Genomic DNA, 13,749 nt, shown 5'->3' on the forward strand with positions numbered 1-13,749 from the left:
AGAGGCTTGCTGGGCTTATCATTTGGATAGAACCTTAATTGTAATCAGACCACATTGTGCCCCTGCTTGAGTCCCTCCAGTGGTCCTCCTTGAACCCTGAATCCAAACTGCTCACGCTGCTTACCCAGCCCTGCCTAATTGGGGTCCCATCCCCCGTCTACCTCTCCAACCTCATCCTGTTCCATTGCCCCACTGTCCCCGTGTTCCAGCCCTACTTTGAACATGCCATTTGTCACCAAGCCTTGGGACGTGGGTGCTCTCCGCCTGGAGTGACATTGGCTTGGACTGCTCCTGCTTGTCCTTAAGTGTCACAGCTCAGCTTATGTGTCCCTTCATCATTAGGGCTCTCTGTAACCTTCTGATCTAGAGAACAGTTGAACACCCATCCAACACCGTCTTCTACCCCTTAATTCTCTACATCAACCCCTATACTAATGATGATATTCTTCTTGGTCATTTGTTGCTTTGTTTACTGTTTCTCCAACTAGAATGCAGTTGCTCTCAGAAGGACTGGGGGTCCTATTCACTGCTAGCCCCAGCTCCTAGTAGGTGCCTGGCCAGCATAGGAATTCAATCAATATATATTAACTGAATGAATAAACAATGTATGGTGAGGGAGGTTTCAGGGCTGGAAGGAGGCCCAGGAGGTTACAGGTGGTGCTGTGGCCCGTCAGTGCCCAGAAGTTCATGTTTGTCCCCCCCCCCCCAGGTGACATCCACAGCGGGCACTGGAGAACAAAGTCCCAACATGTCTCCATCTCAGCCTCGGCCTCTGTGAGACAGCCGTCTTTGTTCAATGGAGCTTTTGGCCCTGGGGCCTCTAAGACAACTAAATATGTGATTTTGGAAGTCGTAGAAATAGTGGGCTCTGTAAATGCACAGCCACGAGTACATACTTCCTTCAGAAATACCAGGTGACGTCCCTGGACGGCAGAGGGTGGTGGGTTGAAAAGCGTGGCGCTCAGACCGCGTGGCGTCCTGGCCTGTCTCTCGCCAGCTCGGGAAGGCAGCCGGGGAGGTCATCCTTTAGAAAAGACACCTCACATTCTACAGGTCCGAATAACCCAACTTTAACAGTTTATTTAAGCACCAGATTAGCTAGTCCATACTGTTGTTTCTTCCGTGATTCACCACATGAAGGCCCAATGTAAACTAAACAATACCGAGAGAGCGATTGGGTGTGAATGGAGGGGTGTGGGGCGGGCACCGACCGAATCCCAGTGCCAGGAAATGCCAGACTACACAGTCCATCGCAAATCTGTTTGATTGTAGACAAGTTAAAAGCTTTTCAATATATGCCTTCTTAGCCATTGGTTCCCTTCCTTATGATTGATTCGAATTGCAAAGCCCTGCCTCTCCCAGATTAGGCCTCCCTGCCTTGTTCCTGACTCAAAACCTACAGGGCGGTTGTCACAATGAGAATGTCTTTAACTGGCATGTTACTGCTCACTTTCTGGAACTTGTAAAATGAGACTGAAATAGAAGAAGGTGTTTTTAAGTCATCATGCACAGTTTCTAGAACATAACCTGAACCTAGTGTCTCAAGTTCTTGATCAACCATACAATAGAACTGAAGGTTATAATGGAGTATTTTTTCCGGCATCTCACATTTATCACTTAACAGCAACTCTATGAAAGAATATATGTCATTTTAGACATGGGTCATGACAGATAAGCCCAGTGACTGGGTGTCTTTAAGAGATAAGATTGAGCCACGATGCACAGCAAGCCCATTCATTGTAGTAACTTCCGAGGTGGGCGTCAGAATCCACCTGGACCTGTGGGCCTGGGCAAGTCTGGGTTTTGAGGGCATCCTATGTGGGTATGGCCTTGCCCTGGCAGTGTGCTCTGGACGGCCCCAAAACGTGTCCAGTAGTGTCACCTGTGTCTAATAGGATTTGCTGGTCTAGGAGGACACTGAACTTGCCGTCTTATTTCCTGGCCCAGGGTCTAGAGAGGAAACTGCTCAGTGGATTGGGCAGAGGCTGGCCGGCCCCACTGCCTCAGCCCTGACACAAGGCCACAGGGCCTGTGCTCCTGCTGTGGGGACTGGTCTCAGGGGTCGTGAACCACCCTTCTGGGTTCTTCCAGGGCACCAGGGCAGTGCTGGTAGTTTGATGGTCCCTGGGTGTATATTTCCTAGATTTCTTTAGTAGACAGATCTAAGGAGAGCCAGTAAAACCTTGAGCTGTAACACATTTAATACAATCTTTCCTTCTCCACCTTTGAACATGTGCTGGTGAGAAGCCACGCAGGGCTCTGGCCGTGGAAGCAGAGCTCTTGTTCACAAAAGCCCACAGCGGTACCAGAGTTTGGGGTTGTTTTCCCACCTTGATTTTATAAACAGAATGGAGCTATTCTTTTTTAGAACAAATCAGTAGTGAGAAAGGCAAAATATTCCTTTCCTACAAACAGCTGCAGAAGCAGGCCAGATTGTCCTCACGGGTGTAAATTAACTGAACGGATTTGGGAATGTGTCGTCCTGCCACATGCATCACTGGTGCTCTGCCTTCCTCTTACAGCAGGAGAGGGTTTCTTTGAGATCTAGCAGCTTGTACTGCCATAGAATTACATGTGTTAAGTGTTCCAGGAAAATTAGGAACGGATGCTGTTGGACCCGGGGATTTGGGCGAGGGGTGTGAAGCTGAGCCTTGGGCTTCCTTTCTCCAGATGTGTGTGATTTGGCTGTTTTCTAGTGTCGTTCGTGTTCATTATCACCATTGTTTCCTGTGAACCTCTGCTCGGAGCAGGCATGTGCTGGTATCTGGTGACTGGGTGAGACAGACTCTGGCCCGGCGGACAGCCACGGTCACTTGCTTCTGACTCGCTCCCTCTGCACTCCACCTGCCGGGGCAGCACCGAGGGCTCAGGGACCCCACAGGCCAGCCTCCCGGGCTCCCACCCCCACTCTCTGACCAGCCGTGAAGAATCAGGACAGATAACTGGCTTTCAAGATTGAGGGGTGGAGCCCATGCTTATCACAGGATTTAAGTTTCTTTACTTTCAGAAATGTATTTAATGTGTTACTGAAGTGACAGAATGAGGAGTCTCTTTTATGTCTCAGCTGACGGGCAGTAACTACGCCTCCCCGGGAAGGAATTCCTAAATCCCCCCACTTTGGTCGGACCCCTGCCAGCCTGGAGCGAGGCTGGTGGCGGCCTACGGAGCCAGGGCGGCTCCACTCTTTGCTGGCTGAGGCTGGACAGAGGCTGGACACACGCCAGGCTGCCCACCCGAGCTGGCCCCAGGACTCTTCAGGCTTACTGTGCAGACATGCCCAGCAAAACAGAGCTGTTGAGGATGAAAACTGAGTCTTTGAAATGTGATTGGCACATGTCAGAATCGGAACTTTAAGAAAAGCTGCCTTTTCTCTAGAGAGTTTTTATACTTTGAGACTCGACTTTAGACATGCTGTCCGCAGCCCCTGCGTCTGTAGTGGAGCTGAAAGTACTGTGGGGAGTATTTCATCTGAAAGGTGCACACGGTCTCGGCGTGGTGCCTGCAGTATAACCGGGAGGCGGGGTTCCCCAGAACTGCAGTGTTACTGAGACACGTGCAGCTAAGGGACAAAGGCCCTTGGAAGTCGGCGGTTTACTGGGACCAGGAACCACAAATGCTTCCTGATGGATTGGACCCCACCTAATACGATGCTGTTTTCTAGTCCATTCGAGGCCACCAATTTCAGTTAGCAACTTGATCCCATTTCCAGAGTCTTCCATATTGAGATTAGAATGCAGAGAAGAAGAATTGGGCGAAAGAGCAGAAAAGTTGGTTAGTCTTCAGAGGAACGCAGAGCAGCGTCCTTTGTCATGTAACAGGGTCAGTGGCCGCAGTACAGCCAGGTCTGCCTGTGTCCTTTCTCCCATTACACAAAATGGATGCTCCCCAGAGAGGCTGGAAAATGGGAAGAATTGGTCATGTACTTCCTGTATGTGTTGGAGGAAATGGAATGATTTTGCTTGAAGAGAAGAAGGTGCGGTATTTGAAAGAGTCCCTCACTTATTCCACTGCAGGTCAGCATGCGGTCAGGGTAGGAGATTTCACGGGAGCCTCCACCACAGACGGTGAGGCCCAGGATGCAGGGCAGCAGGGACTTTACCCAAAGCAGAGAGGCCCAGGAAATATCGTGGATAAGGACGAGCATCCTGACAGTGCGGGATGCTCATCATCCGAACTGTGACAGGAGGAGATCGGATGGCCATTTGTAGTCTTTTAACCACTGGAGAAGAGGAGAGATGAGGGGAGGAGGAGCTTAAATGTAAACAGCCTGGCTCCATGCCATCGGCCTTCTCCCTGGCTGTTCCCTGATGTACTGGTACTGAGATACTGACATCTTTTCCTCTCTGGCTTTTTCTCTTCATACTAGTTTAGAATTTTATTATAGGACAACTGGGAATGATGCGTTAAAACAGATAGAAGATGTAGAGTAAATGTAAATTCTTAAACACGTAATCAAGGATCAGATGAAATGGAATCATATGAAGCTTTATTTTTTAATCATGCCTAAAGCACCATCAAGAAAAAATGCAAGCATTTGAAGGCAGTCGGTACTGGATTCTAGGTAGACAATTCACATGCCTTAGGTTCCTTGACATCTGTCGTTTTGATTTGCACAGTTTCTTGGGACTAAAGGTTATTGAAGATTGTTTGTTCCTTCTAATTAAAAAAAGTTTCCTTCAATAGTAGTTTTTCAGTTTTATTGAGTCTGAAAATGTGTCTTGACGGTGATGATTCGATAGTATTATTTCTTCATCGAGTATGTGTTTGAAAATGAGAGATTTTGAAATAAGTTGCTGCATGTTTTATTGATAAACACGAGTTTCTAGGAGCCGTTGCCTCTGCTCATCTTGGTCATGGTAGAACGTAGAACTACATAGACCAGAGAGAGTGCTTGCTGCCAAAGGCAAGCGCAGCGTTAAAGTGGCTGTTCCCTGCCCACAGATGACGAGGACGGCATGGACTGCACGGACAACGAGCGGCGGCCGCACTTCCCACAGTTCTCCTACTCAGCCAGTGGACGCGAATAAGCCTCATTCTGCTACGTCCTTGTCGTCTTAGGGTTATTCCTGAAAATGGTTCCTGGACATCACACCGGTCCTAGCTCTGACAGCAGGAGCGCCTTCAGACATCCTCGACCGATCCAGGTCTTCACCCCGCCACCTCTCACCCACCTGAGAACACACATATACGCAAATACACTCGACATTTTGTTTTTGCATGAAATTGTATCTCAGTCTAAGGTCTCAGGCTGTTGCTGCTACTGTCTTACTATTATAGCAGCTTTAAGAGGTAATTTTACAATCTCGGGAAGTCATGAGCCCACCATGATTTCATTTGTGCACCGGTTGTCATCCTTTCAAGCTTTTAGTTGTTGTTTTTTTTCCCCTAACCGTGAAGGATAAATGAGATACACTGATTCTAGGTACATTTTTTAACTTTCTAGAAGATAAATCAAAAACTAATTAGACTAAGAAGATGTAGTTTATAATTCAGAACAAGCAATTGTGGCAGGGTGGTGATGTGCATATGCAAACTCTAATTAAGCATATCAGATCAGAGCATAAAGTAGGTAAACATCACTAAGATCTGGCTGACATTCATTAGGAAGCATTTGCAAGAAAGACCAAACAACTGCTGAGATATACGTATATCTCAATATATATATATATATATTTATAAATTCCTGTTGGGTACTGCAGAGGCAGCCTGGCATTAAACATGGACATCCAGATGTCACAGGCAGTCACAGGCAAATGAACATTGCTCTGCAAGGAGGGCGGCAGATGCACAGAGTTAAGATCGCTTCAAGGGTCTGTGATAGGATCTGCACCAGAGAGCAATTTCCCCCCTGGGCTTGGAAACCTTTTTCCATTATAATATTTATCACCTCTGATGGCTGGAGAATGTAGACAGGTATAATGATCCTGCTTTTCACCAAAATTTGTACACCAATGTAAAACACGTGTTTCCCACATATTGTTTTCATTTTTCGTTTCAGTTCTATGTGCATTAGCTTTTTCTCGAGTGTTAAAACTTTGAATGTCCTTTTATGGTTTTTGTTTATATTGCAGTAGTATTTATTTTTTAGTGATGAGAATTGTATGTCATGTTAGAAGATGCAGCTCCAACTTACATAACAGAGACATACTACAGTTTATTTTGACCCATGTGCAAGGAATGTACACGCCAATGAGATTCATGCACTTTTTCTCCGTTGTGAAAAGAAATTCTGATGAGGCTCTGAAACTGGACACATTGGTTAGAATTTGGCTTTAGAAGAGATGCTGTCATCTAACCCCTTGGTGCTAAAAATGAGAAAAATCCCCAATGCCAAGGGGTTAATAGTGGGTGTTGATGTGGGCTCATTTGAGAATTGAGGTTTATGACAGCGTGGTGACACAGTGAAATGAAGAGAATTGAGACCTGAATGATGATAAGTGAACCTACTTGGCAAAATGAACACATCTCGGGAATTGACGACATAGGTGTTCAAAGATAACCTGGTGTGTTTATTCTGATCATGGTACATTTATCACTGAATTAAGCCATCAGGGAAACAAAACAAAACAAAAGAACACCTCCAACTTTTCTTTTTCTGTATATACTCACATCCCCAGGTTCCAGCATTGCTCACTGAAAGGGGACGTGTATGCAAACCTCATCTTTCTCCTTCATTAATGACGATCTTCAGATTAAACCCTTTGGTGCTAGGAGCTGACATTTTCCAAAGCAGCCTATGAAATTCAGGAGCTGGGGCCCTCCTGGAGGCATGCAGGAGGCCGCCAGCCCCATGGAGTGATTATGGAGAAGAATTTCAGTTAAATGATTTGACAGCCCCCAATGGAAGACCACAGTGTGACACAGTGTTGTGATTGCATTGGAGGAGAGAGCAAGTGACTTTCTGAGTGGGATGACTCATACTCATATGCAGATGTCTTAGCCTCTTGACGCTGGAAGGGCGGATTCACAGGCATGACACCACTGCTGGCAGTGGGGGGCCATAGGGGCTGCCGGGGGTTCAAGGGCATTTTACTAAGGCAGCTAAGACATATTCAGACATAGATTTTTATCCTAATGTTTCATGTTTCTACCTGAGTGAAGTTCATCTTTAGTACTGAGTGGGATGTTACAGTAAATGGTATTTCACTCTTAACACATATTGCTCAACTTTTTTTTTCTTCACTTGGAATTATGTTGAATGTTTCCATTGACAAGCAAATGGACTAGAAGGTGTGTCTTGTAAGTTGTCTTGCATTCATTTTGTAAAAAAGAAACAGGTGAGAGGATGAGATGAGAGCTGACCGGCTGCCCACAGCCAAGGTTCCTCTCGCGGGAGGTGTGACTCCATACACTATGTACATGGGTAGATATCTTTTCTTTTTCCAAAACCTTAAGGTGACTTCCATGACCTTGGCCAGGGACACACCCTAGAGAGTAATGATAGCGTTGACTGTGCCCCAGGCTGGCCACTCCTCACAGCTGGCTCTGGGACTCCAGCCAGTGCTCAGGGTTCCATCACTTACCCACCCTTCCACCTCCCAGGATTCGGTTAGAGTCACGCTGGATGTTTTCTTGGCTTTGATCTTGAAAGTCATCTTCCTCTCACTCCCAGACCTCAGTCAACTGGCGTGGAGACTTAACAGAGAGATAGGAGTGTATTAGAGGAGATTCCTAAAACATTGTGTCCGCCCATAGCTATAGTTTGGATTCTGGCAGAAGGAGAGATCTGAAGCCCAGAATTATCCTATCAGAATGCATTTCAGATGGTGTGGACTCCACCTTGAACTAAGGGCCTTGATGTTCACCCCCCTCGGAGGAAACTGGCGATTCCTGCGTGGGGTCTTGGCAGGGTTGCTCACAGCTTTGCTTTCTACACTAATGACATAGCATCGTTCAGTATTGTTTTCCATTTCCCATACCTGACTTCTGGCTTCTTAAAGCCAACTATTCTTGCATAGGCCACTTGCTTCTCCTAGAGTCCAAAAGTAAGGGCCTTCCTTACTAATTGCAGGGTCTATATATTACACCTCAGTGTACACACTTTGCTGCTACTGTTTGTACTGTCTTCAGTAGAATTTCCTTATCTTGCTCCTGGTAGTGCATTACAGGCAAGCATGAAATGTAAAGTATTTATTTAAATAAAAAAGAAAACCTCTAAATTGGTAATTGAATTACCTCCCTGTAGCTTTATAGTTTGTGACATTTCTTGACCTTGCTAGTTCTTTCATTAGATCCACGCAAGATCTAGTCATCTGGTTAAGGATTTTAAGCAGACTCAACTATGAACCCAAGAAACTGTATTACTATTACTGTTGGTCATACTAAAACTGTTTATTTCCTTAAGTATATGACCCACAAGGATGTGAAATAACTACAAGAAACTGTTTTTTTGTACACTGTACATCCTTAGTATTTTTACACGTATATGATAGGGGTGCACATTATTTTCCTTCGTACAGACCGCTTAAATAAAGCACTATGTCAATCAGCTACTTCTCTGTTTATTGTTGTTGGACGTGGTTCTGTAACCTCTGAAAATTAAATACTGTTCTTTTCTGAAAAAAAAAAAAAAGAAGCTTTTTAATAGTTCTGCCTGGTATTACTCTACCCTGTATTAAATGTGACAGGAAAATATGTAAATTTCTTATAGCTCAAAACACACATGGAATTATTTTATTACTTTAATAAAATGGCATTAGTGCAGTTGTACAAAATTGGGTGAAGGGCTATGTCCAAAGGGGAGATGCTGAGCTCGCAGCACTGGGCTTAGGACAGACTGCTGAGAAGTCAGGAGAGGGAAAAGTCTCCCTGGACACTGTAAGACCCTAATGATCTTCACACTAGATGGTTCCAGGGGTCCCCAAACTACAGCCCGCGGGCCACATGCGGCCCCCTGAGGCCATTTATCCGGCCCCCGCCGCACTTCTGGAAGGGGCACCTCTTTCATTGATGGTCAGTGAGGAGCACTGTATGTGGCAGCCCTCCAACGGTCTGAGGGACAGTGAACTGGCCCCCTGTGTAAAAAGTTTGGGGACCCCTGGTTAGACCCAGACTTCTTAAAGCATGTAGCTCATCAGTGATGTGGCTTTGCATACTTCCTTTCTGAGACTATATTTTTACAAGTTCATGGCAAATTAAGCTTAGACGTAGGTAATAGATGGGTAGGATGGTTGGACTACAATCTGATTTTTACCTAGAGTCATTTTGGACAGGGCCTTGTTCTGACTTTACCTCATAACCTGCTATTGTAGAACCTTGGCTTTGCTCCTGTGACTAAGCCAGAGAGAGGAGTGGCTTCAGGACCAAAGTTGGTCAAGCATGTATGTGTATATCACACGCCTGATTCAAGGGCATCCTTACCTTCTCTCAGAACCACTGGGGTTGACAGTCCAGAAGGCTAAAATAAAGTGACCTCTATAATTCTTTCAAGGTGCTATTTTTAGAATATTGTATAATTTATTTACTGTATTCCTAAACCAGAATTAGGGACAATTAACATATCTTATGTAACAGTAGCCTTTATGTCTAGCACATTTGTTGAAATCAAAAAATGACTCTGAATAGAAGTTCTGCTCTTTCAGGCTTGAACCTTTTCTTGCTCAAGAGACTCAGGTGGCCTTTGCATATCATCCCACCGCTTCCAAAGCCCACCCCATGTTGACTCTGAGGGGCCACGATGGTGATGATGGTGACAGGTCGCTGGCCAGGGAGCACAGCCTGAGGTCTGGGACTAGTCCCAGTGGCAGCCCTGCCTTTAGTGTTCCTTTGTCATCCTCAAAGACAACATTTCAGTGCCCATTTTTATCACTTTAAAGCATTTGAGGGCTTAACTCTGTGTATAGTTGAAATACTATTTTAAACTAAAATAATTATCTGTGTACAGATACTGGATAGAACTCTAAGAAATGCTGTAATTTCACTAAGTATGTGTTTAGGCTCCTCTCACATCTGCATCTTGGAGAAGAAACCTGATTCCACCGAGCCAGAGATGCTTTTTCAGCTGTTTTTGTTAACAGAGTGGAGCGGATAATGCTTAGTGCTTCCTGGTGTCTCCCGATTGTGCACAAATTAGCAGGATGAGAATTAACAGGATCTTACAGGGTGTTGATTAAAGGCAAAGTGGAAGGATGAGAAGCAGATCGTGAAGAGGGAGAGAAACATTAATGGCAGGGACAGAAGTGTGGTCCTCAATACCCTCTGGCCTAGTTAAAATATGTGCCTTTTTGGTGTGTTCTGTTAATCACTACAAGGTAGAAGGTAAACATTACAACTCGGTCTTTCAAAAGTTCATTTATTGAAATCCATGTGTGTAACATAGCATCCAAATGAGCAGAGTTCAAAATACAGTCACTTCAAGCCATTTCTGAAAACCCACACCAGGAGGTCTCCTCGTCGATATCAGACTTCAGCTCCAGCCTGTCCGGTCGCGCAGGGACCTCTCAGAAACACGCGTGGCAGTGATGACACAGCCGGCCGTCTGAGGTGGTGTCCACCAGGAAGGTCACGGTGCATTGTGGCATATGACGTACAAATCAGATGAATGTAAATATCTCTTTGTAAATCATTTATTTCACTCTGTTTCATCCAGGTCAGCAATCAGATTGTGGCATGCTGGGTAACTGGAAAAAAATGATAATAAAGAATAAGTTTAAATAGATCTCGTTCTTCAGTGTGATTTGTCTTCTCACGAGTTAACTCCTCTAAGTTTTTGGAGGCAAAAAAATTGCTTTTCCTAAAAATGTAGAAAGCGTATGGAACCAACTGTAAGAAGACTTTACTCCTCACCTTTCCCGCAGCAGGTGAGGAATACGAATATAAGGTGAACCATTTTTTAATACTTTAACTCTGAAAAACAAACTATTTCAGATACTTGTATCTTTTAAGTCGGAGCAGTCTGATGACAGGTTTTGGCTGGAGCGCCATCTCTTCCCGTCCAGAGAAGTAGACACCGCTCCACACCAGAACTCGGTACTGGAAACAGCTCAGGTATTACAGTGAGGAACCCGGGGGTCCCTGAGAAGTTCCTGGGGAAATGATTCATGCTGCAGATAACACCTAGAAAGGAAGGCATTTTCACCTGGAAACCACGGCCCACATGCTGGAGGAGGAACTTGGTGTGTGTGTGTGTGGGGGGGGGGGTGTCCTTAGTGCTAAACAGGTGTAAATGCTTCAGAACTAATGCGGAAAGCTGGGGGGAGTCACGAGTTAAGAGTACTGGCTGACCTCTGTTCGAATTGGTTCAAACCACTTCTGGGAGGGGTGTCAGAAGCCACTGGATGTAGTGCAGTTCCACAGAACGTTTCCTGAGTACCTACTCTTTACTGCGTGGGAACCTGAAGGAGACCCAGGCCTTGCCCTCTGGAGTGTGAAGTCCCTGAGAGGATAGGGACCACACGGAGCACTCTAGGATCTCCTGCCAAGCCCATTGCTCCCTCTAGCAGGTAAACCAGAACGCAGAGAGCCGAGGGCCCAGCCTGGTCTCTGTTTAGCTGGGAATTAATCCAGGACGCCTGTGCACCTCCTAGCACAGGCTTCCCTGAGTCAGAATCAGAAGGGGAGGGGTCTGGAAACCCAGCTGAAGCTGGGATTACTTGGTGAGGGTTCCCAAGCTGAGGCAGCTTGTTTAACCAAGATCAGGATTCATGAAAGAGAAGATGATCAGTCTGCTGGTATTTCTGGAAATGAAAACAGGTGATGTTTATATTTCCAGGAGCCCTCCTGGTGGGTGGGTCCCTGATCATGACTATTGAATGCAGGAGACTGTGAGTAGGATGATTTCCACACAGGGCAGTTACAGTAATTTGCTGCAGCCCTGCCAGGGTTAGGGCTGGGGGGGGGGGGGCTGTTCTCCGTGCCCTCCCTGATTGAGCTGCAGGGCCCTGCCGTGGCAGTAAGGGCCCCTTTCTGTCCTCAGTGTGATACCCAGTACAGAGGCTGCCAGCAGCTTCATCTGACCATGAAACATAGGGTCTCCATCTGGAGCTGCTTTGCCTTCCAGTCTTGACTGAACTGGCCCAGTTCTGCTGAACCACAGGCTTGGATGACCCGCTTGGCTCTCTGGTGGGTGGCCTGCCAACCTGAGTGCTCCAGAGACAGTGGCTAACTTTCTAATGAAAGACTCAAATTTATCTTTGAAAGGCTAAGCATACAGGCATATTTCAAATGAAAAAGTTGACACACCTATAACTTGCAAAGTTCAGAACAGGGGTCGAGACCTGAAGGCAAAGGAAAATGGATGGCAGGGTTTTTTGTTTGTTTTTTTCAGAGACAGAGAGTCAGAAGGATAGACAGGGACAGACAGGAACGGAGAGAGATGAGAAGCATCAATCATCAGTTTTTCATTGCGACACCTTAGTTGTTCATTGATTGATTTCTCATTTCCCATGTGCCTTGACCATGGGCCTTCAGCAGACCGGGTAACCCCTTGCTCGAGCCAGCGACCTTGGGTCCAAGCTGGTGAGCTTTGCTCAAACCAGATGAGCCCGCGCTCAAGCTGGCGATCTCGGGGTCTCAAACCTGGGTCCTCCGCATCCCAGTCCGACGTTCTATCCACTGTGCCACCGCCTGGTCAGGGTCAGGCGGATGGCAGGGTTTTTTATTTTTTTAAACCAGCTCCAGGAAATGTATTTTTCACGATGTGTCCCAGCGTACGCTCCAGGGCTGTCCAGTAATTTATTGTCATTGGCCCGGTCCCTGCCGGCTCGCAGAGGGCCCCACTACAACCAGGGTCCCTGGCCCCCGTGGGCCCACTCAGGAGTGACACAGATGTGGTCTCCATCATGAACAAGCAGAAGTCACCTGAGTCCCCCCCCCCCCCCCCCCCCCCCCCGCCATAGCAGATCACCTATCACTTCTCATTGACAGCTTTATGTTTTACCTGGTTTCGGTGTGAAGCCCTGTATTTACCCACTTCTATGTTAATAGTACTCATGGTCCAGTGATCGACCCCCAATGCCCGAGCCATGGTGACACTCAATAAATAGACTGAATGACCCTATTGCATCATTGTTGTCTGCCAAGTGCAGCGTTCCCTGTTCTTCAGTCTGCTAGATCTCCAGTAAAGACCCTCAGTGCTTCGCAGTTCCATAGCACACCCACAGATGGAAGCTTCAGCTTCTGACAACATCTGGCTTCTCTGTCATCATTTCTTGGGGACATCAGCCACGCTTATGTCCAGGAGGTTGGTTCCCTCCTCTGCTCTGCAGTCATCAGGGCCCGGATGGGCAGGAGAAGAGGATGCGGGTGCCCGTGGGGCTTGGCCATTTGAACTGTGGCTGTAGGCCTGTGCTGCCGTTGCCCCTTCCTTCTACCTCTCAGCTTGTCACCAAGGTCCCTGGCTGTGGCCTTCTGGGTGGTGTGGCCACATCTGCAGCGTCCGTGGCTGCCCTCCAGGTTAGAGGAGGGCAGGGCGTTCTGAGAGCGGCCTTCTGAAACGTTGTTCGCAGATGACACGGGGGCTCCCGTCCGCTGAACCACTATGGCTAGTCTGTTGTCTTTCTTCCACTTTAAGTCCTAACAGAGCCTTGTTTCCACACACCCTCTTTTGTGTCTAACGTATTTCTGATTTGACTTTAAATTCAGGGTTTATAAAATGAGTCTCTCTGGGTGATCTCAGCTGTTTCCCAGGCAATGGTGCCGTGAGTCCGTGGAGCCTTTTCTGCTGCTTTGTCCCCCAGCCCGGGTGTCACGGTGCCCTCTTGTCCTGAACATAGGAGGTGCTGTTGCCTCAGCCTGGCCAGTCCCCACCCC

At 46.9% G+C, this 13,749-nt stretch overlaps 2 protein-coding genes across 12 annotated transcripts in view; one reads left to right on the forward strand and one right to left on the reverse strand.

Annotated features, from left to right (window-relative positions):
• Positions 1-13,749, forward strand: part of AKT3 (AKT serine/threonine kinase 3) — a 349,859-nt gene that overhangs the window by 232,023 nt on the left and 104,087 nt on the right. The window contains exon 14 of one of the 7 annotated variants that reach the window (XM_066382089.1): positions 4,942-10,657. The exons of 4 other annotated variants lie outside the window; for them this stretch is intronic. In XM_066382089.1, the coding sequence (XP_066238186.1) occupies positions 4,942-5,027 (86 nt within the window). In that variant the 3' untranslated portion in view covers positions 5,028-10,657. 2 more of the 7 variants (XM_066382098.1, XM_066382053.1) reach the window with 2 other exon arrangements.
• The window catches only part of SDCCAG8 (SHH signaling and ciliogenesis regulator SDCCAG8), a 237,851-nt gene continuing 234,377 nt past the window's right edge, over positions 10,276-13,749 (reverse strand). For all 5 annotated transcript variants that reach the window (XM_066382023.1, XM_066382006.1, XM_066382017.1 and 2 more), the window contains one exon: positions 10,276-10,619. In XM_066382023.1, the coding sequence (XP_066238120.1) occupies positions 10,597-10,619 (23 nt within the window). In that variant the 3' untranslated portion in view covers positions 10,276-10,596. The remainder of the gene's footprint in view (positions 10,620-13,749) is intronic.

The sequence above is a fragment of the Saccopteryx leptura genome, chromosome 1 (assembly GCF_036850995.1).
Source record: "Saccopteryx leptura isolate mSacLep1 chromosome 1, mSacLep1_pri_phased_curated, whole genome shotgun sequence".
Lineage (NCBI taxonomy): Eukaryota > Metazoa > Chordata > Mammalia > Chiroptera > Emballonuridae > Saccopteryx > Saccopteryx leptura.